The sequence below is a fragment of the Temnothorax nylanderi genome, unplaced genomic scaffold (assembly GCF_030848795.1).
Source record: "Temnothorax nylanderi isolate EJ_2023f unplaced genomic scaffold, tnyl_v1.0 TNYL_tig0087_pilon, whole genome shotgun sequence".
Taxonomy (NCBI): domain Eukaryota; kingdom Metazoa; phylum Arthropoda; class Insecta; order Hymenoptera; family Formicidae; genus Temnothorax; species Temnothorax nylanderi.
Genome location: NW_027249149.1, coordinates 268,183 through 294,491, shown reverse-complemented (window position 1 = coordinate 294,491; position 26,309 = coordinate 268,183). Strand labels below are relative to the sequence as shown.

General features: G+C 43.7%; 1 protein-coding gene across 11 annotated transcripts in view; it reads right to left on the bottom strand.

Moving 5' to 3' along the window:
• Positions 1-25,836, bottom strand: part of Patronin (calmodulin-regulated spectrin-associated protein patronin) — a 58,827-nt gene extending 32,991 nt beyond the window's left edge. For 9 of the 11 annotated variants that reach the window (XM_071710207.1, XM_071710209.1, XM_071710212.1 and 6 more), the window contains exons 1-2: positions 25,253-25,731; positions 21,895-22,614 (exon numbers count right to left, since the gene is read on the bottom strand). In XM_071710207.1, the coding sequence (XP_071566308.1) occupies positions 21,895-22,242 (348 nt within the window). In that variant the 5' untranslated portion in view covers positions 22,243-22,614; positions 25,253-25,731. The other 2 variants (XM_071710208.1, XM_071710214.1) reach the window with 2 other exon arrangements.
• Between the last annotated feature and the right edge of the window lie 473 nt (positions 25,837-26,309).

Here is a 26,309-nt window from a genome sequence, read left to right as displayed (position 1 = left end):
GCGCATAAATCGCTTCGCAGTTCAATCACGTTCGACAATATCACGCGATCCATTTTTTCGAAGCTAAATAATATTCTTACGGTAACATATTCAAAACAATTTATATTTATCTCGCAATTTTGAACAATCGTATCGTTTAGTCATACAATTTAATGACTCACAGATATTGTGTGTGTGTGTGTGTGTGTGTGTGTGAATTCGGAAAGGATTAAAATTCCAAGTATCTATCTTATCGGCGAATCTTATCGTGGTAATTTAAGTTCCGCGTGACAAAAATTATCGAAAGTTCGAACGAAACATTAATCTTCGCTTTCACTCGTCGTTTTACAAACGTCGAAACTTGTACTTATCGAGAAAATGTATTACTTCCGACAAATAAGAAATAAATGTGACAAACGATCGGAACAGGAAACCCAGTCGCATTCTAGCTCGCGGTAACAGCGGCAACCGACAGCTGGAGCAGGGTCGATGCTGGGAACGAAAAATGGAGTGTATGCGACAGCAGCTATAAACAACTGCGGAGGTCTACTACATTGATTCTCAAATTGCAAACACGAAAAAATGAGAGAATATTTTGTAAAATATAGAAGGTAACAATTGTCATCGTAAAAACGGTTATAAAATTTCGCGCAACGGATGCCGAATGTTAACTCCGTAATATACTTTTGTGCGTGCTAATCGAATTTTTGCGAATATTGGACTAAAGGAAAGTTTTTAAAATATTTGGAGAGATCGTCCGAATTAAAGAGCTACGCATCGAGGTCGCTCTTTTTTCTTCCCGCCCTCCACGTACCGCGCTACTCAACCGCATCGCGAATGTGTATACGTCCGTAGAAATCGCTCTGCAAATCGTCTAAATTGGTAGATTGATAGTTGGTGAAATTCTCTCTCGAAACCCTCCCGGGGCGGTCTTCTGGGAACGGTTACGTGGGCACGTAGATACGTGACATAGAGGTGCCTCGGTGAAACGTATGTACACACCGCTATGTACATACTTAAAGAATAACAACACTCAACGTCGTGATAAATGATCGAAGTTTAAACGGATCAAAGTCAACCATTTGTCAATCGGTGATGGCCGGGACGCGGCGTACATAATTCTCTTGGAACGGGGAAACCATCACGTGTTACGAGAATCAACGTCACATATCTCTGCGATATTGGAGCAGGTCAGCTTACATGCGTTAGCCAGTGCGCGACGCAGCATCGCGACCTACGTCCGTGCATCGATCCGTCGCAGTGACGTGTGCGTATCCCTGACGTTATTGCGTAATAATGTTACTTAAGATTAATTTTCATTATACCGACCCGATTTTGCGGGCTATTACGCGGGACTCTTGCGCGATTTAACGCAATACCGCGACATTTTCGGTGTGCCTAAGCCGAGAATCAACAAACTAAGTCCCGTCGCCTATTTTTCTACAGCCCACATATATATTACATTTTTAATTTTGTCGATAAAAAATTCATGAAAATTTATCTCTCTTGTTGTACAAGTACCTTTCTTGGCCCACAAAGCCTGAAATATTTATCTAGCTCTTTACACAAGAAAAGGTTGACGACCTCTGATTTAAGCGAAAAATTCCAACAGATTGTCAGTCTCTTTCGCTCACGGGAATGACGTTTCAATTCGATTTATTCGTACATGTTCGATAACTGCAAGCAGCGCACTTGTAACTCTGAATCATTCAGTATTTGCACGCAAATGTATCCTTGACTTTTTCACGAGAGGGGAAATTGATTTTGTAACATTCGCGATAAAATTATTCAGGGGAGACGCGCGAGTCGAATTTTAATCGCAAGTCGAGAGGTGGATCGACGGACGTCGAGGCTCTTCTTACAAACGAGCTCCGACTCGAAGAACGTCGGTGAAACGCGGTTCGTAATTTGCATACGGGTCTCACATTGCTGCCGAAACCGATATCTGAATGAGTACCAAAAAACTGTCCTGCGAATCACGTTAGCGCTCCTTTTACGTATAGCGTGTACAAACGTGTTACCGAGGAGAAAGAAAAATAACAGTGCGGGTAGGGAAAGAGAGAGAGAGCATGGCTGTTGAATATTAATTATTCTCGACATTGTGGGACTTGTCCGATGTAATCGACGACGACAGCAAACAGGCTGAAACATCGTCGCGAGGGATCGTTCGATTGTGCCGCGTAACGCGATTTAGCTTGCATTGTCTTGCCGGCGTGTAACAAGATTCGATGTCTGTAATGTCGGAAATGTTGAGAGGAGGCCCTTCATGTAAATCCGAGGGAGAAAAGTCATTACGTCATTAATGGCCTCAAGATACACACGATTAAAAATGAATCTACTCGTAAAATATGTAGTTATAGATAAGAAAGACTTATTGTTAGCCTCACTTCGTTCTCAAGCTTAGTAATCGACATTTAATATTGAAGAAGAAGAGAGAGAAAATTATATAATAATAATAATAATTTATTAACTTCAGCTTACATCGCCAAGAAGTATACACGACAACAATCATGAAAAATAATCGCTTTGAAATTGTTTTGAAATTTTTTCACAAGGACTTCTGCTTCGGATTTAAATGTGGGCTTGCGCGATGAAGCGGAATAGGTGCGACGGTATGCCCCCATTTTCGATCTCACCAAATTTGGGATCAGCGAGATCTACACATACACATATACCCACATAACGGCGCGACGAGCGAGCTCTTACCGAAAACAGCCGCGGTATCCAGATCATTCAGATCGCGGGGCCTTATCTCGCACGAGGATACATCCGGCATTACTCCCGCGTGGCCATTATCTCCTCACAACACCCGGACCCTTTACCCGCTCCGTTTCTCTTCCCGGAGCCGAAACGCCGCGAGGAAAGACCGCGGAAGGACTGTCCGTCGGTGCTTCGCGCGGTGCTTGAAGGAGGCAAAGGAAAGAAACCTCGCACTGTTTCGTATGTGGATCGCGGTCCACGCGCCGATGGCCACGCTAACCGCCTTCGGGCTCGACCGGCGTGCAACGTGCGGTCGTCGAGCGCCGACGTTGCACAACCCGAGGAAACGTGCTCGAGGCGAACGGCCGGCCGGTGCATCGATACCCCGATACTGGAATGCGCTTTTTGTAGTCGCGAGCGATCGGTGGCCAAGGACGGATTACGGTACATTCTATATACTCCAGATTAATGATACCAGAAACGGATTATCGAGACAAAACTGAAGAATCCAAGTATAGGTAATACAAGAATGTATTTTAAAAAATTATGTGTAAAAAAGAAATTTTTTATCTGGAATGAATTTTGTCGATATCAGGGCGTTGTCTGAAAATTTATAGAACTGTTAAACAGCGTATTGTTATATTATTCAACACCCGACCTCGGTGTGTATATACGCGAGACGAAAGAGGGCCATCAATTTAGATATGCCGGGCAGACGAGTGACTCATTTCTTTTTTCACTCGGCAACGAATTACCGCATCGCGATATCGCGGGCTCTAGGCTGCGTGTACGGTTGCTATCCCGCTTGGGTTAACTGTACCGCGACGTACTTATATAATCATCATTTTCGTCCGTAATTAACGCAGCAAATTACGATGGACTTCGTTAAACGTGCGCGCGCGGGCGCGCGTTGCATTAAAAATTTCCAGCTGATGATTTCCGCGCATCGACAGTCCGTTTTTCTTCGCCTCGGCCTCTGGCTTCGCCGAGGAGGAGAAAAATCACGACGCGATCGAGTTTACGGGCGATCGTGCGCCTCGCTCGCGCGCGTCGTTAATCGTCGGATACCGATCGGCCTGAATTCCCGCGATGGCCTATTTGGCCGTGTAAGGCCGACTTAGCGCGCGCGGGGAAGTTACCGTTTCGACCGATCCGTTCCCCCCGACGCGGAAAAGGCGGGCTTCGGAGTCGCCACGGTCACGATCATTCTATCAGGACTGCTGTACAGTTTTTACCTCGCCTCATGGCGGGCCCCGTCGATTTCATGCGTGGAAGTAATCAACGAGCAATACGTAATTAACGATTATTACGTAACTGCATTCGTATTACGTAACCGTTCGTTCATCGACAGTCCGCGCTATGAGAGTGTCTTGCGACTATAAATACATTGGGAGCGAAAACCAATGCGAAAAGTGGCCCGGGGTCAGATCGGCGACAAAACTTTGTTAATTTGACCAACTCTCCGATTGTTAACGTAATATTATCTCACCAGTTCGAGGAAAATTAGTTGTCATTATCACGAGTATTACTAATGAAGAATACAAAATTAAAATCGTGGTAATATTAGATTTAATATTTTTCGTTTAATTGGAAGATTCAATTCTCCTTTCGCTTTTTAAAAACAAATTATTGTGGACGTGTGCGACTCTGTCGACGCTTAAGACATTATCTCGAAAGTAAGTTTCAATTTTATGCGTGACGCACCTGCACGAATCTATTAACGAACAGCGACAGCAAGGAGCCTGCCTCTCGTCGTAAAAGTAGCCGTATAGCATTTGATTCATGCGGCTAATTACGGACGAGCGTGGTAATTCTCATGAGAAACGCCTACGTCGCGCCGCAATAAGTATAGAAGTCATTCCCGAGCCGTCGTGGATATCGCCGACGATAAACTCGTGCAACGATCGCGGCTGCGAGAGCGCATCTCACGTCCCACACGTCGTGACTCGTTAAAGCCACTTTACGTTTAGGCGCGAGGTATCTCTCGCGCCCGACGTTGCTAAATGTGAAAGTGATTATTCACGCCGATCGATATACTCCCCGATCGCACAAACGAAGACGTATCGATTCCGGTACAAGCCCTCGCTCGAATTATTTCTCGTTGCAATCGAGGAAGACGATTTAGATTGTGAATGTAAATCGGTACGAGCTCGTATTCCGCATAGCTGCGATGTACAAATACGTTCGTGCGATGAAGATAATGCATCGGGATTTTAATTGCACGTCTACGAAAGACACGCGACTTCCGATACGCTCCATATATGCAACTCGAAATGGAAGTTCTATGTGGATACCTATTAAACGAAGGGCATACGCCTATCGTAATATTTTAACAGGAAAGGCGAGGCGAGATAAAAAGCGTATCGATACAAAGAAATCATAATTTAATAGATCCTTTGACTAGCTTATAATCGAGCTTGGAAAATCGAGAAACTGTACACCTATCATAAAATATTTATTAATTATTGTTCTATCTTTGCAAACGTCTGTCGATGTCATAAAACATTACATTCCGTAACTACATTTTATTGAGAACTAATAATTTATAGCGACCAACAACCAGCTGGATAATTAAATTTGTCGATCGAGAATCAGATAAACGATATTCATTGATCCGAATAAATGTGATTTGAAAGTAATTCCGAGTAAACGATGGGTTATGTATTAGGGCGATGACGAGATACAGGACAGACGTGCAGCAAAATTGCCTCGATGTCACTCGTAAAGAGAACGGGAGCTAGGCGTGTGCTCTCTCCAACTTTGTAACGAGGTCGCCGGGAATACAGAGCGTCACCGAGTGAAACCTAAATCTAACCAATTCTGTAATGCAATGACAAACTGAGCGACAAAATAAGTTACTCTGAATGCGGCTTGAATCAATTTAAGAAAGCGGCATTCATAATTTTGCGGAGGTAATTAGCATCGTAAATGCATATTTTTGAGATAATAATTTATTTCCAAATATTGCACACACTCTATGTGACATGTACCAATTATAATAAATATTTAAATGCTTATAGGACCATCAGAAACAGGGTTACTACTCGGCGCAAGTGCGTGCATTTGTACGTCCATAAATCGTCGTGACCTTTGAAATTGCAGTCATAAAGATCAGGTGGAATAACTTTCTAAATCCGGCGATAAACCGTGTAAAACACAATCGGTATCTAATCGCAGTGACGTGTTCCTCGCGATCGATAAGAAGACGAGTCGGATTCCTCCTGCATGACACTCGAAACCAAGGGAGAAACGAGACGAATCGCGATAATTACAACGCTACCTTTAATGATAAAGCTCGCGGATGGTTCTCAGCAATCGCGCGACCGAGGACCTATCTCGCGGTTAAATTGATAAGACCGGTGCTGCGTTACCGTCTTCAGTGGCGCCTAGACGACGTGACGCGTATAAGGCTCGATCGTTTGATAAGCGTAAAATGCGTTAATAGAGATTCCAGCCGAAACGTGCAGTTCCGCGAAGTGAGCATACCGGCTAAATTGGAGATAATGAAATGTTAAGCCCGAAGGCAATGCTGTACACTTGTGCCCCGCCGTTCGTTTATCGTGGAATCATCGATTCGTAACACCGAGCTCGATTCGAATCTCGCATACATAATCTCGATATGTATTTGTAGCTACGAAGCAAATTATTCACGATATAAAGATTACTTAGTTCACTCACGATTTCTTTACTTCGACTTTTATTACGGAAGTCCGCATTAAATCCGCAAGAATACGTTTCACCTTCGGTATTTATCTCTGATCATTTTTAAAACTTGATCTAACTGTGCGAAGAAAGAGCAAATTGATGTTGAATTTCCCGGATCTCGATTTCCTTCGAATTTTAACGCGCCACGCTCAAATTGCGATGCCGGATGGAGAATGTTTTCGAGGAATCGTTAATGGGAGGCCCGTTAACGAGAACCTCGTTCGGAACGATCGACTTCCCGCGAAGTCGCGTGTGTGCACCTGCGTTTCACGTCCGATTAACGTGTACGATCTGTAAACATGTGCGACTTTCTACTTTCCTCCGCCGGCAGGATCGAACGACCGGCATACATCCACGATTTCGCGGTATGGACGTCGCGTTGCGGCGCATTCACGGTGCAACGATACAATGCCGAAGTGAGGAACAAGGCGGTTCGTTGAGCCGCGCAAATCCTTCCTTTTGCGCCAATTAATCCTTTCAATCTGTTCAGGAAGACGTTCAAATTCGGACACAATCAAACAATATCAATCAAAACATTCCCTTTGTCCGACAGCGACACGCGGAGCGCGATGCACGTGAAAACTCACGTCAAAAATTCCACTTTGTCAAGTGTAGTAAATAATAAAAACTAACAGTGATTTAATAACTTTCAGGATTTTATGTAGGAAGTGAAAAATCTGGATGACGACATTCTTCAGAGCCGCGTGAAGAAGAATATGAAGGCAAATTTAAAACTCGAGACTCTTCGACAGAAAACTTCAAACGTTTTATCGCCGTGAGGAGAAAGGATTAAAGGTGCTACTCGACGGGCGATTCCGGAAGGAAGACCAGGTGGAAGGAGAGGGAGAACTGCGAGGGAAGCGAGCGCGCGACCGGAAACCCCAGCCGATCTTATCTACGATTCTCATTCATCTGTTTCTTTGTTGGAGGCAATGATCGTTTTGAAGCGAGGACCGTCTGAGCATGTCCACTTCTTCGTTAATTGCGGAGGGTTTAACGACCCGAGAGCTACGGGCTACGTCGCGATTTCAAAGCAATAACACCGAAGTGTCGCCTTTTACAATTTCTTCCTTTCTGTACAAAAAAATTACGGCTTAAAAATCGGCTCCCCTTGATATTTTTCATGATCAATCGATAAATCATTGCCATGAGATCCGCTGGTAATTAACTGTAGATCTCTATTCCGCTGAAGCTTTATTTGAAATGTTAATTCTCTTGAATTCTCGACGTTAAATAACGTTTTACTTAACCCTTTGACTTTAATTATCGCTATTACGTGTGATTTATAGAACACCTATAATTTGACCTATTCTCGAGATGCGACGAATTTGTACCTCTCTCTATTTCAAGAGTCGCTTTACTATCATTACAGAAATATTCTGGCAGGTGCAAAGTTTGTCGCACCCTCTCCCGAATAACAGCCAATTTATTTCTCTGTCTCAAGAATATCACTTTACTAACGTTGCACAGATATGCCTGGATACCCCGTATATATATTTTTTGCTCCTCCTTCGCGAAATATGATACTGCAACAGAATTGTTTCTCTTTCACTCTCTCTCGTCTGTCTTTCATCCTACTCTCAACGACGTCCAACAAATATTCTCGTCGATGAGTCAATGACCTGAATTACCGCTCGGCGAAATGAAACTGCAGTTCTTCCCGTCCGTGCGTGCATGAGTGAATGCATGCGTGCATGCGTATGTATGTACGTACGTGCGTGCGTGCACGTTTACGATAAACGGCATGTACGCCTTGCGCATATCATTATACACACGCCGCATATGTTTCTACATATTGTGCACCATAAAGATTTTTGTTACGCCCAGCGCACGACTTCCTCTCCTCACGGGATGATATAATTAATGCCCATCCAGCCGCGCATTCGCTCGCTCCCGCTCGACGATGATAACGCAGATCGCGAAAATTATCCCGGTCCTTTGTCGCGGATATGTTCGTTGTGCATCGGTAAAGGTATACGCGCACGGTATTTTTTTCGCGATTAATTCACGGGTCGATGGATGATCGAGGAGCCGGAAGGGGCGGGAGAGAGAAGGGCGCTTTACCGCCATTCACTTCGCGGTAAAGCCTCCGTGTCGTTTTGTGCGCTATATTTACGCTTCAAAGAGCCGGTCCCGGCAGCCGTCTCGCCGACGACTACTCGCGCATAATTGTAGACTTCGCGTTTCCACGCGACGTGTGGTATATTTGAGGTCCGTTTGGGCTTCCGCGCTGTCCGCGACAGCGACCGCCGCGTATTGGCGAGTACTTCGATCACCCATTAATCCTTCGGCCAACGAATTCCAATATGTGTGGTGTGCCTCAAAGAGAACGCAGATAATAATTCAAATAGAGATTCGTGAAAGTGATTGACAAATTTTTAATCAATTAACTAAAACAATTACTCGCTCAGCTTTCGACTTGTAAGCAAATAAGTTTCTAAGCTGCAATAAATTAACGAGACCTTATTTCTTAAATTAGATGCTTAAAAGGAAATATTTTTTTTTACATTTTTAATTCTAGATTAACAAAATATATTTATTGTAGCAAAAAGAAACGTTTACAATGTAGAGACGAAGTTAAACAAATGACATTAAAATCAGAGGTTCTTGCGACTGTAATAATTGTCGATCTTAATGAAGAAAGGTGAAATCGCGACTACCTAAAATAAATTGGTTATTATATGCTGCACGTGAAGAGCATCGCTGTTATAATAATCGGCGGATTTCACAAACGAATTAGACACACTTACAATTTCGCAAATTAAGCCCGGTTCTTCGTGATTTATGTGAGATCTCTGCCACTTTCGCGCTCGCAGCATTCATAGCTACCCCTCGTAAACTAATTACGGCGCAGTGGCCGAAATGTGCCGAGTCATTCAACAACCGATTAATCTACAATGCGCCTCTAATCAATCTCGCGGCACGGCAACGTTAATTAACTCTCGCAAAAATGCACGGCAACGAATGTTGCGTGCATTCGCGAATGCAAAATGCACATGCAATTATGACGTTATACAAGTTTTGACCGAATACAGTATTTTAAATCATTATCACGCCTACGGTAAATATCTTCTCGAGGAAAGCCAAGTAAAAAAAATAAATAATGCGTTGCTGGAACATCTGTATCGATATTTAATGCTTCGCTCTTTCTCTCTTTTTCCCTTCTTTCTTGTAATACATACTTTAGACATTGTTTAAATATAGACACAACGGGCAGGCACGCGTCTTGAAAATTTTCTGAATGGTAGCTCACTCAATAACGACGTTAGTCACGGCGCACCTTGTACTTCCGTCGTCGCGGTGCACCTATTTACATTTGCATCACGTTTTCCGCCGAGTTCGCCTTCCTGCTGCAGCGCAGCTGCATTATGCCCCGTGTAATCGAGCACCGGATTAATTATTTCCATCAGGATGAATTAAGCAAACGCATAAAAGTTAAATATACATTTGCAGTTTATAAATTTAAATACATGTCTCATATTTATTGTCCGCGACATGAACATGCATATACGAAACAGAATAAATTTCTCTACGTCGCATTGCGGACTATATTTGACACAATTCGAGTAAATTTAAGGTGAAGAGTGCGGAGAAAGTATCGCGGATGCATTTCGCGCGAGACAATGGTGCGGTCAACGTTGTAACCTCGCGCCGTCCTTTAAAGTAGATATGCAAATGCAGTGACACCGCTTGGGATTACTCCGCCACGGACGGTGATAAGCATGTGTGCAAACACCGCGACACTAAGGGGTAGATAGAGGCGGGTCGGTCGATCTCAGTTTCGGGTTATGCTTTTTCTAGATAAGACAAGAGCGAAGAGAGAGATAAGATTACCTCGCGGTTGAGCAACTTCCGAAACTATAGGCTTCTCGTTCGTCACGCGTACGTGCGTTGAAACGCGTCGATATAAAAAAAAGTGATTATCCGATATACTACAGAAACCGTCAATCGCACGAGAAAAAATAATCTCTCCGCGTCACACACCTAAATTTAAACGCGAGTACGTACACGTACAGAGGTAGATGTTACCATAATATTATTCGATGGCAGAAAGAGCGGATCGCTCGGAAAATAATCTATAGACGCCCCCTCAGAAAATTTACCCGTCCCCCCAAGGATAAAAAAAAACGCATGTTGAGTCGAACGCAAACCGGTGTTGTACACCCACACGCACCCACGCGCGTACAAGAATGCGCGTTGTGTACAGGTAGAAACCAAAGGTAGAAATTAAACATCCGGAGCTCGCGTTGCAGTCGGACGATAAAACCGCAGGATAAACAGGCGCGCCGCTTTAAGCTCACTTCAGAAAGACGTATGCAATTCACGACAGAATTGTGGACAAAATTCTGTAAATTTCATTATGTCGCGTAGAAATTGCGAATTAAAAATTGTAACATTGCAGCGTGCTTTATTTCTTCAAATGAACAAAAAGCGCGTACTAAGACACGCGTACATTGAACTGACCTAAAAAGATTCTTATATGCGGAATTACGCGATTCGTCATGTCGAGGTAAAAATCGTCCCGTGCCATTTAGCAATGCGCGAAGAATCGATTTCTTTCTGTCAGAAGTTTCCGGTTGGATATTAGAAGGGAGTGCACTCGATTAGTAAAACACAATAAACTGAAGTGCAGTCGATGATACGAGTAATTCGAAAAATGGTATCAACTGTAATCTTTCACGGTGACAGATGTAATACTGACGAAGAGCATAGTGGAAAGCCCGAGTGACTCTTGATGAATTACAATTACAGCTTGTAGTATAGTTCGATTTCGAATTGTAATGCAATTTTGCGCATTGTAGCATGAGTGTACTTACAAATGTAACATAATAACATTAAATTGATTACATTAGAATAACTTTGACAGAAATCAAAAGATCATTAATCTTCTTTACTATAGATAATCTTAATCCAGTACTGACTGCATTGACAATTGTAATCATTTTAACGGTTTCCGCATGCTCAAGTGCCTTAACGGGCATGATGTACTCGAAACGATTTAACGGCTTGGCGAATTACTAATTAGTTTTCGAGCAAAGTGCTGTCGAGCCGTGTGCTAACGTGTTTTGAAGTGGCAAAGTCGAATTCGAAGAAAATGCAAGTAAGCGACTTGAGTGAAGTTAAAAGTTTCAAGGAGCCAACGAAAGGAGGTGCCGAAAAGAGAGGCCCTTCATATAACGATGGAAATCGGGCTCGATTTGTTCTTTTTCTTTCTTTCACCGTGCACTTTCTCCCTTTGATCCGTCGACTCGAAACTTTACATTCGTTGCGGGTGCATGGAACACATTCGTTCGACACGTCGCCGGTTTTTCGTGAATAACAATCACGCAACGGCACCGCTACCAAATACGGAGTCGTTCACTTTTCACGTTTCGGTCCGCCCACGAAAGTCATAATAAAGCCGACAGAAGATGAGAAGAAAAAGGCAGCTTTCCATCGTTAATGTGATAAAACTTTGTAAAGATTTTTAATTTCTCAGTATTTTTATTTTATTAATATTAAAGTTAATACATTTCTATTTTACTAGTCGTATAGAATATACATATAAAAAATGTAGATGTATTTTAAGCTGAGAACGTTTAAGAGAGGAGAACGTTCGCACGATTTTCCGTGATAATTTTTGCGCCAAGTTTTAAGTGAAATTCTTAAGCTGCAGTATGACGTCGAAGTGAAATTACAAAGTTCGTCTCCTAAGACGGCTTTTGACGCATCGAAATTAGTTTCGCCAATAGGAGCTCTGGTACGCTTTGAACTCGACAAGCTATATCGATGATATTCGCAGTGTAATTCCGAGTGACGAGCATTTATTAAACAAGTGCATTTGAAAGGAATGCTCCACTTACGTATATTACATAAAACTCGCGTATGACATCACACTTCCTTTCGTCATATCGCGTTATCTAAAAACCCTAATAAGTACATGAAAATTCCATGGAATTAAATAAAATTGTCTTGAAAGTAACCAAAGATGTCCTGATTCTTGACATTGCCAAATTTAGAAGAATTCGCGCAGCAAAGGGGATATTGTTTTACATTACAACTTACGTAAGCGTGAAACGGTTTCACAGACCGATTTACCGGAACATTGCACGTGCGATTTCAAACGCGAATTACTGAGTGGGCAGTCGAGTGCCATTCTATAACGGCCTACGCGATTTCGACAATCCACGACCGACGCGAATCGAAAGTGCAAATCGAAGGGAAGGCTACGAGATACATGGACGATATCAACTTTACTCGATCGATAGGCCCAACTCCTATATATTTAAAAAAAAGAAAAGGAAACAAACAAATCGTTTGGCTACCAAGGCTGCGGGTCCATTTGATGCTACAAATGCTTCGAAGCGTTCTTTGTCTTCTTCTTTCTTCATTGAAAGAAAAAAAAAGAATGCTTAGGTATATCGTATAAATCGCTTGCGATAAATATATATATTCCGACGAGGCGTAATATGTCTCACTCGCGAGTTATACTCTAGAAAGATTCCATGTAATGGCGTATCGCCGCGAAGAATCGACTGGACGCGTAGTTGTAAGATCTCCGGCGGGCGCGTTCCGCATACGCGATCGACCTATTAATTAGTTGTGCAACGGAGTCGACAACACTTCCAGCGCAGCGAGAAGCCGACGGAGCGTGTCGCAAATTGCGATCCACGGAAGCCCGCGTTAGTATAAGAAGCCTTCTTCCGCGATTCAATCGGAAAAGTAGAAGAGGCGATACGCGATATTAAAAGAGCGACGCTCTATCCTTGGCGCCGCTAATTCCGCGTTGTTTTCCTATAATAAAGATTCTCAATCGCCTTAACTTTGACGCGAAGAGGCTCGACATCGAAATGGTATCGCGAGATCGAAAGTATACGCCGCGAATTCCGGGCGACGCGCGTTTTTCTTCTCCGTCGCTGTTCACCGCCCGTGACGATCACTCGATTAGCGTTCGGGAGTGAAATCTTGTCCTTGGCACTATTGTCCTTCGTCACGCCGAGAGCGTGTATGAAATAACCGCGGATTATTGCCGTTTCGCGCCTTAATTCGCGCGAGCTTATGATATGTCTCGGCGCACGTGCTCCCGCACGCAAAACCGCAGGTAAAGCATTGCGTGTCCGAGAAACAGCATCCAATAAGTTCGAACCACAAGCTTAGAAAAAAAAATTATACGACAACGTTGCGAAACTTTCGTACAAGGAGCTTCATATTTTTAGCCGCTTCCACAAAGTTTCTCGCTTCCAAAAATTATATCATTTTTTAATTTAAACCATAAAAAATTTAGAAAAAAAATTATACGATGGTACGATGTTCCGAAACTTTCCTATGGAAAAACTTCATATTTCTATAGCTGCTTCTACAAAGATAATTTCTCGCTTTCAAAACTTTTCTACGAACCTCCATATTTCTAGCATGCTTTCACAAAGATAGTTTCTCGCCTTCAAAAATTCTATACAGGTAAAACTCTTGAATAACACGATTAATTAGTTCCATATTATTGAAAACCGTGCAATTCAAGACTCTATAATAAATTGGGTACTTGATTTCGAGAGATTATTAAAAAAAACTTTTAAAACATAACAAGTTCTACGTATCTATGCATCTACGTATGTGTATTTCTGTCATTGAGTGACTCCAACTTCGTGCAACTCAAGTACCGTGTTATTATTCAAAGGTAGTCACAATTTTTTACCATGCTATTCGAGGCTCCGCGCAAGTCAAGTACCATATATTATTCGAGGGTTACCTGTAATTCTTTACGTAGCGTATATGCATATATTCATTCCATTAGTTAGGTCAAAAGGAATGCTTTTCGTGCGGACAATATAAATCGGGAGAAGTGGAATGATATTCCGAATACCGATTGCGCGGCACAATGTAGCGCGACTTACGAAGACCGACTTACGTAAATCGTGGTGACGGTCGCGTTTCTAACCATATCCCTGACGTCGTCCATCTCCCGTATGGACGTCGCTGGCGTGGGCGCCAGCATCACCTCACTCGCCATCCTTGCCTTTTCTCGACAATGCCTCTCCTCGTAAAACTCTCCTCCCGCGTCTCTCCGTATGCGTGCCTCAGGTTGAATCCGAATTGCAGGGATATTCAATGCATCGCACCTCCTCAGATTTTTGCCGATGAGAATTTTTCTGATCTATTCCTCATCGAGGAATAGAGATTTAATCCGATAGTAAAAAAAAAAACGCACCGTGTAAACAATTCACTAGTCATTTCGACTCATCCACGGTCTCACAATCAGTATCATCTCGGAATTATCTCCCGACTGAATTTCGTCGTGACTCCGTAATACAGTCTTGCAAGTTATTAATCTCCGTGGTGTCTCCTCTCGCGAAACTTCGGCATGCGCGGCATTCGCTTCCGGGAAAGCGTCCGACAGAGCCGCGGCGAATGAATTTAATTTCGGCGACCGACTTCGCGGAGCGACATTATTAGTAACATAATAATATTCGCTCGTCGTCGTCGACTCCGCTTTCCCCCTTTTCTCCGCTATTTCTCTTTTTTCTAGTTAATAATTAATATTAACGCAGGACGCGAAGCAACGTTCAGCAACGATCGTACGACAACTGCAGCTGCATCGGGAATGCATCGCTCCCTTCTTCCTGATAATTTTCTTGTGGCGCGAGTCCAACATCTGTCTTCGATCGACGATGGAATCCCCGACACCTTCGTGGGGGGGGAGCGGTCGTTTTGTTTTCACACACACAATCCGGTCGGTCCTTTGGAGCGTCATGAAGAAGTTATAGCGCCAATTGCAGCGGACGCTCTATGACTTGCACAATACCGCGGCTGTAGGCTATAGATCCCAAGAATGGAGATAACGAGGCGAGAATCGCGATCGATACGCACTTCCGAGATGACGAGTCACTCCGCGAATGTACACGATTGTTCGCGTGAGAAAGAAATCCTTGAGACACGCAATTGCATTCCGGATCCGCCGAGTGCATTATAAACAGTTTGCGTTTTCCACACGCAAAATTCTCGATTGCCGTATATTCGCACTTTCCTTCCAGTAAAATCTGTCTTTCCTCGTCAGCTCTTGAGAGTCTCCACTAAAATACACTTTTGACGGCTCATATTGCCGCAAAAGCAACTTTTCCTTCGCGAATAACTTAATTTTCTTCGTCGGTCGACGTCATCATCGATCACGACGGCACGCGTCTCGCCGGAGAACCAATTCGGACTGCGGCGCGTCGAACGTAACATTCGATTCGGATATCCATTCATCAAGGAACACGGGGAACAGCGCGCTGTCGGTTCCGAGCGCGAGGCCGCACTACGAGCGAATCGGCGGCGCGCGGCTTTGGATTCCGCCGAGCGCAGAGAGACTCTCGGCACTCGCACGAGTGAGTCAGCTGGCTGCGTTTCGTACCCACGAACGCACGCCCACGCGAACGCACACGCACGCGACAGCGAATCGAGCACATTGTGCATCGCTGGGTCCCTCGAGCCCAACGTGATTGACCCTCACCCTGCGGAAGCCGGGTCTCCCTTCACGACCCGGGGGACAAAAGAACGACTCTTTCTCTCCCTTAAAATATAATTACGCTTCGGAATCCTCTTAAGTGAATACACCCTCGACATAATCACGTCCTTCTAATTTTAGAAATGTAATCCCGCTAATTTACACGGCGTTTTAAATGCTAAATCAAGCGTGTCGAGGAAGGATCATCTGTTAGAGATGTTCTAATTCTAGCTTTTTAATTCAAAGCAGCGAGACGAGTGCATTATTTCGCCGCATAATTACTTTCGCCCTGAAAATCGTGCTCTCGAAAAGACAATAAACACGATAATTATGAATGCTTCTGCGAAAGGCGCGCTGCGAATGTAGCGCGAGACTAAATACATCGCGTAACAGGCGCGCTCAAAATTGCACAGTTGCATCTTGAAACGCCGCACAGAACAGTTTAATTAAACGAATAATTCTCTCGCGAGATGACGCGCGTTGATCAAGAGACACGGTAGTGTCTCGCGCCAAGTACACTACACAACATAAGCGTAAGAAATTGATTCGTTCATATATATGTGCAAAAGGAAATAGACCAATCCATCTCTTTATGCATATGCTTATGCACCTATGCAAGTTTGTCTGGATAGACCTTAAAAAAGCAGCGCCAAGTTTTTTACAAGAAAAATTTATTAATTTTATTTTAATTTATTTATTTTATTTTAATTTTATAATGTTATTAAAATTTGTGATTAAAATGATTCTTTGTAATATTATAATTTTATCAAGAATTAAAACTACTACCACTTGAGTTGATAGAAAGACCCTCAGGAATACAAAGATACATACTACTTGAGTTGAGTTAGGTAACGCAATTTTGTGATATAATTTTGTTAAGGAGAAATAAGGCTACTACCACTTAGGTTGGTACGTATCACTTGGATTGAGTTTGGTAACGCAATTTTGTGATATAATAATAATTTTGTTAAGGTATATATGTATATACTTATGTATATATATATATATATATATATTCTCTCTTTGTAATTGGCGCAGTATTAAAAGATGATAAGCGATACATTATATCCGATTCGACCGATACGTTACCGTGGGGACATTATGGAATACCTTTGTAACGTATGTATTGTATGTATAAAATGTAACAGTATAACGTATATAGTATATGTATGTAACGTAATATATAATGTAGTAGTAGTATAACGTATGAATGTATGTAGTATGAATGTAGTAGTATAACATATAAATGTATGTAGTATAACGTAACGTATTGTGTGTATTATATTACAGTATTGGAAAGAATATTAATAAAGATATTGTACATGTGTCATATTTTTTACGTACTTTATGTGTATTTCAAACAACTTTATATGTATTACATATTGCATATTTTTTATGTTAAGAATAAAATACAGTTTGCATAAATTAAATATTTAACTCCAATTTTCGGGCTCAGGCTCCTCATAGAACTCCTCATAGGGCTGGAGCCCGAAGAGACGTATAGGGTCGACACGCGGAGGGTCGAGACATCGCGGAAATATATCATATCGAAGCTAATATTTCCGCGATGTCTCGACCCTCCGGCGTGTCGTACCATAAATGGTCGACGTCTTCTCGTCGCCACCGCTTCTCCTCTTGTACCAACCATTGTAAGTTTTTATTGATGTAACCTTCCACTACTATATCGAATGAAGTGATGTTCTGAAAAAAAAAAAATTATTAAAAAATTGTATATACTTTTAAAAAATTATATATGTATATGCTATTAATAATGAATATACTAACCTCCGGTGGGCAAAAGACCAGGGATGTCTCCCCGTTTAACTGCATCTCTAGATGGTGTATGCGCTGTCGATATGTAATCGCCCCGTGCCCGGGACGTCTATCACCCACTGAAAAAAATCAATTAATAAAAATTAGTTTTTAAAATTACACACACACACACACACACACACGCACACGCACACGCGCAGACACACACACACACACACACACACACACACATACATACCTTTAGCGAGAGCGTGACGGGTCCTTCATCGAAATACCGGAACATCTATAAAAAAAATATATAATAAATATGAATTACTTAGCATTATTATATATAATTATATTTTTTTAAATAAAATATTATTTAAAAAACTCACCGTCAACATGCCGAAACGTACGTGCATTTCGGCTGGGTTCTCCGTGTCAGCCGCAAATTTAATGAAATTTATATATTCATCCATCCTTTCTCATCAAGGTACCTCTCGTTCAAATCATGCTGTAAAAATTGATAAAAATAACGTGGCGAAGTCTTCGCGACTTCTGTACAAATGAAACAATTTCATTCTATCTCACTCGCGTACTTGGGGAGAGAAGGGCAAAACTTTGCGGAAACTTTCCCAAAAACGGGCACGCGAAGTTACCCAGTGGCTGAGAGAGCGAGAGAATTGATCGTGGAAAGCGCCCGTGCGCGTTTCCTTTCGTAGAAAGCATCCGACAATGCGAAACAATATACCGCTGTCGCACACAAGGCGGGCTCATTTTCTCACGGTGTATATATTGGATTACTTGCTCTCTGGCGAAGGACGTTGCCGTTAAGCGTCGTAAAGGCAGAGACGTGTGACGCAGCGACAACCTATCTCATGCTCCCGGCGACGCCTCCGTCTTTTGCGAGCCGGTTTATCCATGGCATCGGGCACAATGTTGCCTGGGACTCTCGTAGGAGTGTTTAAAATAATAAAAAGGAGAAAACGTTCCGCGAACGATAAATTAACGAGCATTCAAGTGTCTTTAATAATTTAATACGACATCATGAATACGGTGCTGCTTGATCGCATGGGAACTCCCGCTTTCGACTCCCACATCGGTATTTCCCTATCTGCGCGATTTCGAAAACGGCTTCGATTATGTCGAGTTGCCCAGGTGCGAGCGCGTCACTTTCACCGATTATAATGCTTTTTAAAGGCGCCCGTTCGAGCACGGAATAACGTGCTATTATTAGGTAAAATACACGGTGCATCAGCGACATCGCTTTTTTGCTTATAACGGTTATTAAAAATTGAATTGAGAATAGAAATGCCAAATGGCTTCGCAACTGATAGATATTTCTAATGCAAAATTAGACAGCTGTAAATAACAGCAATGTATACACATAGCCATAGCTAAACGTCCGAGTTTTACGCGCGAAATGCAAAAGTATAGAGGCTCTACTACGCACACGCTTTGTTCGCGATATTAATCGTTTCCGAGTATGTGTCATGGTCGTTGTAATTACTCTAAAAGGAGCCGTCAAGGCACGTAGCGAGGCCTCGTCTTTCTCCGTCGTCCGTAATGTGAATGCAGGTGTCTCGGGCTAAATTGTCGTGACTGAACGCGATCTGGATCGATCGACTGATCGATATTTCAAGATCAGTAGCGCACCGGGTGCTTTACTTACACGTGCATCGGCATCAATAATCGTTTTAATCCGACGCTACCAAGGTGAAAATATATGTAATATGATTACTAAGGTGAGGTTTATTAAACCCCAACTAATTTGAAATTTTTAATTGTAATGTAATAAAATTTTTTAAATATTTTAAATTAAGGTTGGTCCCAAGTTGTGCCAATAAAATCGGTATAATTCAAAATCATTTTTAAACGGGATTAGCGCAGATTATTTTCCATAGATTTTTTCTCATTACATTAAATAGGTATTTTTTTTCAGTAATTGTCTCTTTCTGAAAGACAATATTTATATAATTTCACTATTAAATGAACAAAGGGAGAAAGAGACGAAATAGATTGCTATGTTATCGTTAAAACGTTCGTTTCACTTTCAACCAAATAATTGAATTCGCATCAGCTCGCAGAAATGTGGAGATAATTTTTACAACGGTAATTGGACGTGATATGCAAAACCTGAAGATAGTCCGTATTTTTCGTGAATGTTTTCAGTGGACGTAGAAATCGGAACGTGTAATGCGCGAGAAACCACAGCGGCTAATTGCACGGCTCCGCGCGCACACGCGCGTGTTGCAGCGCGTGTCTTGATGCACGTTTGATAATTGCACCGCCTATTACGGTGAGGAATGCGGGAGCTCGTCCGCTCTTGCGCTGGAAAAGGAGGAGGAGGAGGAGGAGTCCTCAGCGACACGCCTTAAATTAGGCGTATTAGTTTCCAGTACATTAATCGACGGAAACGATCGAGACGGGATCGCACTCGAGAGCAAGCACGCGGCGATAAGATCGGCTCTTCTCCTATCACCCGGCAACGCGGAGTAAAAACGCGCCGCTGCCGATGCGTTTACTTTCAGAACGATCGCGAGCGAGATCGCGAAGCTTCCCTCGGATCGTGACGTCGACACAGCTTACAGAAATACAAAAATAAATAAGGAATTGCGATAAATAAGATCGTTCGCACGCAACAGGAACGACCTTGCTTTCCAGAAACGAGAGAAGGAAACCAGTTTACGCGGTATGCGTTACTCCAGTAAATTTCTCTTCATGCCGATCCCTCAGAGTAGCTAGATTGCTATTCTAGTGTGCAATATTTTATACAACATTTATGGAAATTATACTTTGTATAATATTTATAGAATCCGCTTGATAAATCTATATCCGGTATATTTGTAAATGTATAGCTTAGGTACTTTACTTCCACAGTGGCTTTTTTACAATGCTGTCGGCAACACATTTTTGTCTGGAAGCTAGACAGACTAAAATGACTTAAATGATACTCGTTGAACGTGTGCCAAACGTGATCGTCGATAACGAGGCCGCTCGGGCATGGCCAGATATCGATTGTTCATCGGTGCGGATTGCGCGGGCCGTCTGCCAGAATTAACGGAACAAAAAGAACGTTAAATCTTGTGACAGTGAGGAATTAGCTAAGCGACTAGCGCAACAGCGTGCAAAGAAAGCGCGAATTTGATATCCCGCGTGATGTTGATCGAAGAATTTTAAACATAAAATAAAACTAAATAACAGATAATATGTAGAATATAATTTATCCGCATAATAGTACTGCGTTTTTAAAAATGATAAGAGAATGAAGAAATCTTTTGTATAATGTGCAAAGATATGAATATGTTCGAAAAATAAAAAAAGACCCAGACTCTCTTATAAATAAAGTTCAATTGCACCATGCAGACTTACAATTAAACAGACTTAGAAATAAAGCTCTTTCAGGTCAATAAACGAAGCCGTATTACCGAGCGATCGATACGAGATTCCCTGAAAACCGAAGCTATTCACATAAAAATCTCCGTCGGCGAATTTACACGAGAGTCAAGAGTGGCTCTCGAGACGCACGATCTCGCTCGGAATTAACGGGGCAATTAAAGAGATAATTGGAGTGTTGGGTCGCACATGATTCGTCGAAGACGCCGCGTCCGCGTGCGCAGGTGAAACGTCGGCGAGTTTTATCGCGCAGTAAATAACATTGCGCGCAGGAAACGAACGCCATACTCGTCACAGCTCGAGAATAGCTTTACTGCCGGGCACGGTCCCTCCTGCAAATACACACGTGACGAACGTCTTCGGACACACGGCTACGAGGGACGCGGGTGTCCCGCATCCCGCGATGAAAATAATCTTTATCGCGAGCCCTATATAAATTCATCAGAAAATCCATTTGCTGCACTTGAAGACGTCCCTTCTCGCGCAGTCTCGATATCCGACGTATGCTCCGTTTATGTTCCATTTTATGATACTGTATCATAGTATTATAGTATTGTCATTTTTCATTATATTATATTCCTAACAATAAATATTGTTATAATTATAATTATTATTATTATTAAAGTGTCTTATCATATTATATTCCTAAATACAATTATTATTATTATTATAGTACTATAGTATTATATTATTGTATTATATTCCTATCATCTGTGTTTTATACGCCTCATGTTTCATCCAGAATTAGTCGCGCAGGTAATTCTTTTCAGAGAATCCCTCTCAAGGCTCACAAGGCACAACACGAGTCTTTTCAGGCTTCTATTATAATTACAACCCTACGTTCTTCGGGTCCATTCTAATTTCGGCGATCCCCGGAGGGGAAAAGAGGCAGGGACACCTACCTGGCGGGACTCGTAGGCGTCGGAGAAGTGTTCGGAATCGCCTCCGCTGGACTGCTGGTCGGCCGACGCCGCCGCCGCGGCACCGGTTGCGGCAGCAGGCCTGCGTCGATCGTCTGCACTCGCGCCGCGATCCATCGCCGCGTCGTAGAACACATGGACGGCGCTCGTACCGTCGGCGGGCGCGTCGTCGTCGGCGACGCCGTTGCACGCGCGCTTCGGTTGCTGTTGCTGCTCGTCCTCCTTTGCCGTCGTCGTCGTCGTCGTCGGCAGCGGCGACGCGGCTTCTTCCTGCACCCCCGCGGTCTTGCTGCTGCCCTTAGCGAAGAGCCGCGAGATCGTGTTCCACATTCAACGGGATGAGGACGGTCACGTCGGCATCCGTGGCTTCAATCAACGAACCTCGATCAGCGCGACTCCCCGCCGTCCTCCTCGTCATAGCCGATGCGACTCTGCGAGGGCGACCGAACCCGCTGTCCAGGTATCTCCTTCCAGCAGTTTTTCTTTTTTTTTCTCTCTTGCGACGAAAGTCCCCGCGATCTTTTCTCACACACTGGCGTAACTTCGCTGATCTCGTTGATCCTTAATCCGGCATCAAGCGTCCACGTCTCGATCTTCCCTCGGCTTATTCCTCGATTTCGCACACACAGGCACGTGACGCACTACGCACAGCCGCGTGGCGTGAACTCTTCCGTCGACGAGACGACGCGGGATCGACAAATTCTGCAACGAACGATAAACGAGCCACGGGAATGAGAGTGAGTGAGTGAGTGAGTGAGGAATGCGAGGAACTTGTGTTTCGCAGAGAATTTTGTTTTCCCACGCAACATGCACACGCCGGTGTTCTTCTAATCGCAATATTCGCCCACACGAAACGAGAGGATACCGGCTTTACGGATTTCCGGCAAGCCCTTGGTTCTCAGCATCGGTCCTGTTGGGACTGTTAGCCAATAAGCTCTTCCCCTCTCCTTCCCCATCTTTTTGGGGTCTCTCGCTCCCATCATAAAAGAATTATAACTAGTGATGGAATTCGGTATCTTACAAGTAGGTTCGAGAATCTGTGGTTTCGAACTCTCTAGGAATACCTTAAAAAACAAGAGTTACTTCAAAATGAACTCGAATCTGGATGAAATATATTCGAACCTTTTATGAGTACTTTAGAAATGTATATACATATATCTCTTTATTATCTTACAATTTTACATGATACTTATAATTACAATAACACAATGTACTCGAATACTTGTAAAAGATTCGATTATTTAGAAGCTACTTATAAGCACCTCTGAATAAAGCACTCATTCTAAAATTCGAAACTAACTAGTAATCGGCTACTTTGCAAATACAATGTATGAAATATTATTTCTTAGTCGAATCCAAGAAACTGAAACTTGATTACTGGATTTAACTTGGATTTTTAGGTATTGAACTTGATCTCGTCCCTAATACGTTTTCTCAGCTGTTGTACAGAATAACGCATTTAGTTGTAAGGAATGACATGTTGAGACCATGAGCGATGCACATGGCACACAAATAAAAATTCTGCATGCATCACCGGCGATGCACATGGCAGCGAAGGTGTTAAAAAGCAACTGGGTGCAAATTAAGAGACAAAGGATGAGTTTGGACATTTTTGTTGATGACGAAATAGCAATGCGACTTCCAGGAAAGTTTCGAGCTGAAGCTAAACATAATTATAACTGAATTAATTTTAGAGTAAATGGAATTGATATTTATTTGAGAATATAAGGACGATGACGTAACATAAGTAGCATGAATTTTAACAATGATGACTCACTAATAAATTAGCATCAAAAATTATAATTTTTGCTATGCCTGAGTAAAAATTATAATTTTTGCTGTGTCTGATTAAATCCAACCAACATCGTAGTCGAATTGGACATTTTTTTTTATGTTTTCTGTGTAATCGAGAAGCTTAATTATGGTAAAAGCAAAGGTAAATAGTATCGAATACGCTTATATCGAAGTGTGTTATCATCGGTATACTTCCCACGAAGCTTATTATTAAAGATTAATCACGATAATTAGTGCTGACCCTATTAATTAATTTTCCTTCTCTATTTAATTACTCAATTTATGTAACTCATAAATAGTATTAATATTTTAAATGGATATTCAAAATAGCGTTGAATTTTGCAAATCAACTCATCTATCAAGAGCTCAATTGCTATCAATAAACCTAAATTCCTCCAAATCCCGTGGGAAATAACATATCTCGAATAACACAATTAATTCGTTCCGCGTTATTAAAAACCGTGCAATTCAATACTCCAGATCCATATAAAGTTGAAGGCATTAAAAAAATAACAATTTTATTAAATATTTTGTATTTACATTTCTCTCATTGAGTTATTCCAACTACGTGCAACTCAAGTACTCAAGTACATCAGTACACGTTATTCAAGAGTTGTCACAAATTTTTTACCGTGCAATTCAAGCGTCAATCAAATTCATCGTGTTATTCGAGGGGCACCTGTGTTTCTACTTTTCATCGAGATCAAGTACAATACAAGTGTACATCCTTGAAACTCGGTGCAAACTAGATAACCTCAAAATTGAGAGGAAATCCGAGCTACCGACGTACACAGGCGAATCAAAAATACCTAGGATACGCGATCGAGTTTCCTAAAGTCCCGGTGACCGATGCTGCGAACGCGCTTGCCCGAGATCGCGATCCCGTCGCGGACGACGGGAACGGGAGTCCGTCCGTTTCGGCGATCCCCGCCGACGATGTTACCGGCGACGCGAAACGTCCTCGATCGAACGTGGCCTCCCGTCTCCCCCTCCGCACCGTCCCCACCCAACCCCCCTTCGCGCATCCGTTCCGCGACTTGACAACGTGAAGCAATGCCGGGCGAAACGCGAAACGCGGCCAAAGGACACCGTCGCGCGAGAGAAAGGGAGAGACGGAGAGAGAGAGAACGAGAGAGGACTCGTCCGCTATTTTCGTCGGGAACGGCGAGCCTCTCCTCCCTCCCCCTCGCGCGCTCTTTCTCGAAAGAGCCTCGACACCGCGAGGCCGCGTATCGATCGAGGAACAACCGGGCGACGACGCGAGCGAGAGGAAGCGGCACGGTCGAAACGCCGTCGATCGGCCGTCATCGTCGTCGCACGGCTGATTCACGCAGCATTCGCGCGCACACACACAACGTACGTACAATACGCACATACACGCGCGCGCGAGCGCGCGGGACGATCTCGCGTCTATACGCGTGTCCTACGCGTCGGAGGTCGCGCGCGCGAATAATGGGGATTAAGGTGGGAATCCGAGGGACACATGTGAACGGACACGCGAGATCCTCAATCCCGTCGCACTCCGAGCTCCGAGGAGGCGACGTACCTCTTTCCTCCCGCCGCTGTTCCTCTCTCGAGATTGGCTCGGCCCTTGAGTCCCTCTCTCTCTCTCTCTCTCTCTCTCTCTCACTCTCGCTCGCTCGAGAGCTCCCGAGGGTATATCCGGCCGCCCGCGTTCGTTGACAGCCAACTTCAGGTCCCGGCGCGCGAGCGAGATCGCACGCACAGAAGACGCGAGGTGTCCGCGAGGACTCGACGCATCGCCGAGAAGAGGTGCGCGCGCGCGCGCGCGCACGCGAGGGCACACGGGATCCTCGATTCCGCGAGTACCCCCCCGTTAGATTGTCCCGCACTCGCGACTCGGACCCCCCCTCAGGAATTCGTTGATCCGTCCGTCCGATCGACCGAGATAGAGTCGCGCGGAGCGATCGCGGCCGACTTCGCTCCGCTCGTTCGCCGTCAAAAAGTCCGTCGCCGAGGCCGAGGGCGGCGAGGAGGCGCTTCCGCGTACACCACACACACCACGCACACACGGCACGGCCACCTCTCTCTCCCTCTCAGCGCGGAGATTCGCCCGTTCGCAGGCAGCAGTACGCCGCACGCAGCACTCCGCCGTCCATCGCGATACGCGCGATATACCGCGAGATGGTCGTTGCTCGCGCGCGAGAGACCGACCGATCGAGACCGTCGAGACGGCCGTCGATTGGTCGACGCGGCCAACGGCGCTCTCCGCGATCCATCGAGCTCCGCGAATCGACTCGCGCGACGCGCATGCGCGGCTGCCTGCATTCACGACGGTGGAACCGCGCGGCTTTCGGACTGAAACGCGACTGAACGCGACTAATAAAATCGGTAGTTTCTCGCCGAGATCTTTTTATTTATTTATTTATGTAAAACGGGATTTAAAAAGATCCCTTTAGTGCCGCCCCTAGGTGAGCTGAATGTGGACGCAGTTCATATCTGCTGACGGTTGATCAAATCTGTTTTTGCTTTTTACAAGTTTGAAGAAAAGATCAGATCTAACGAAGACAGTAAGATAATGAACTTTTTAATTACTCAACTTTGTACAATATATCCATAGAAATTTAAATATCTTCTTATCT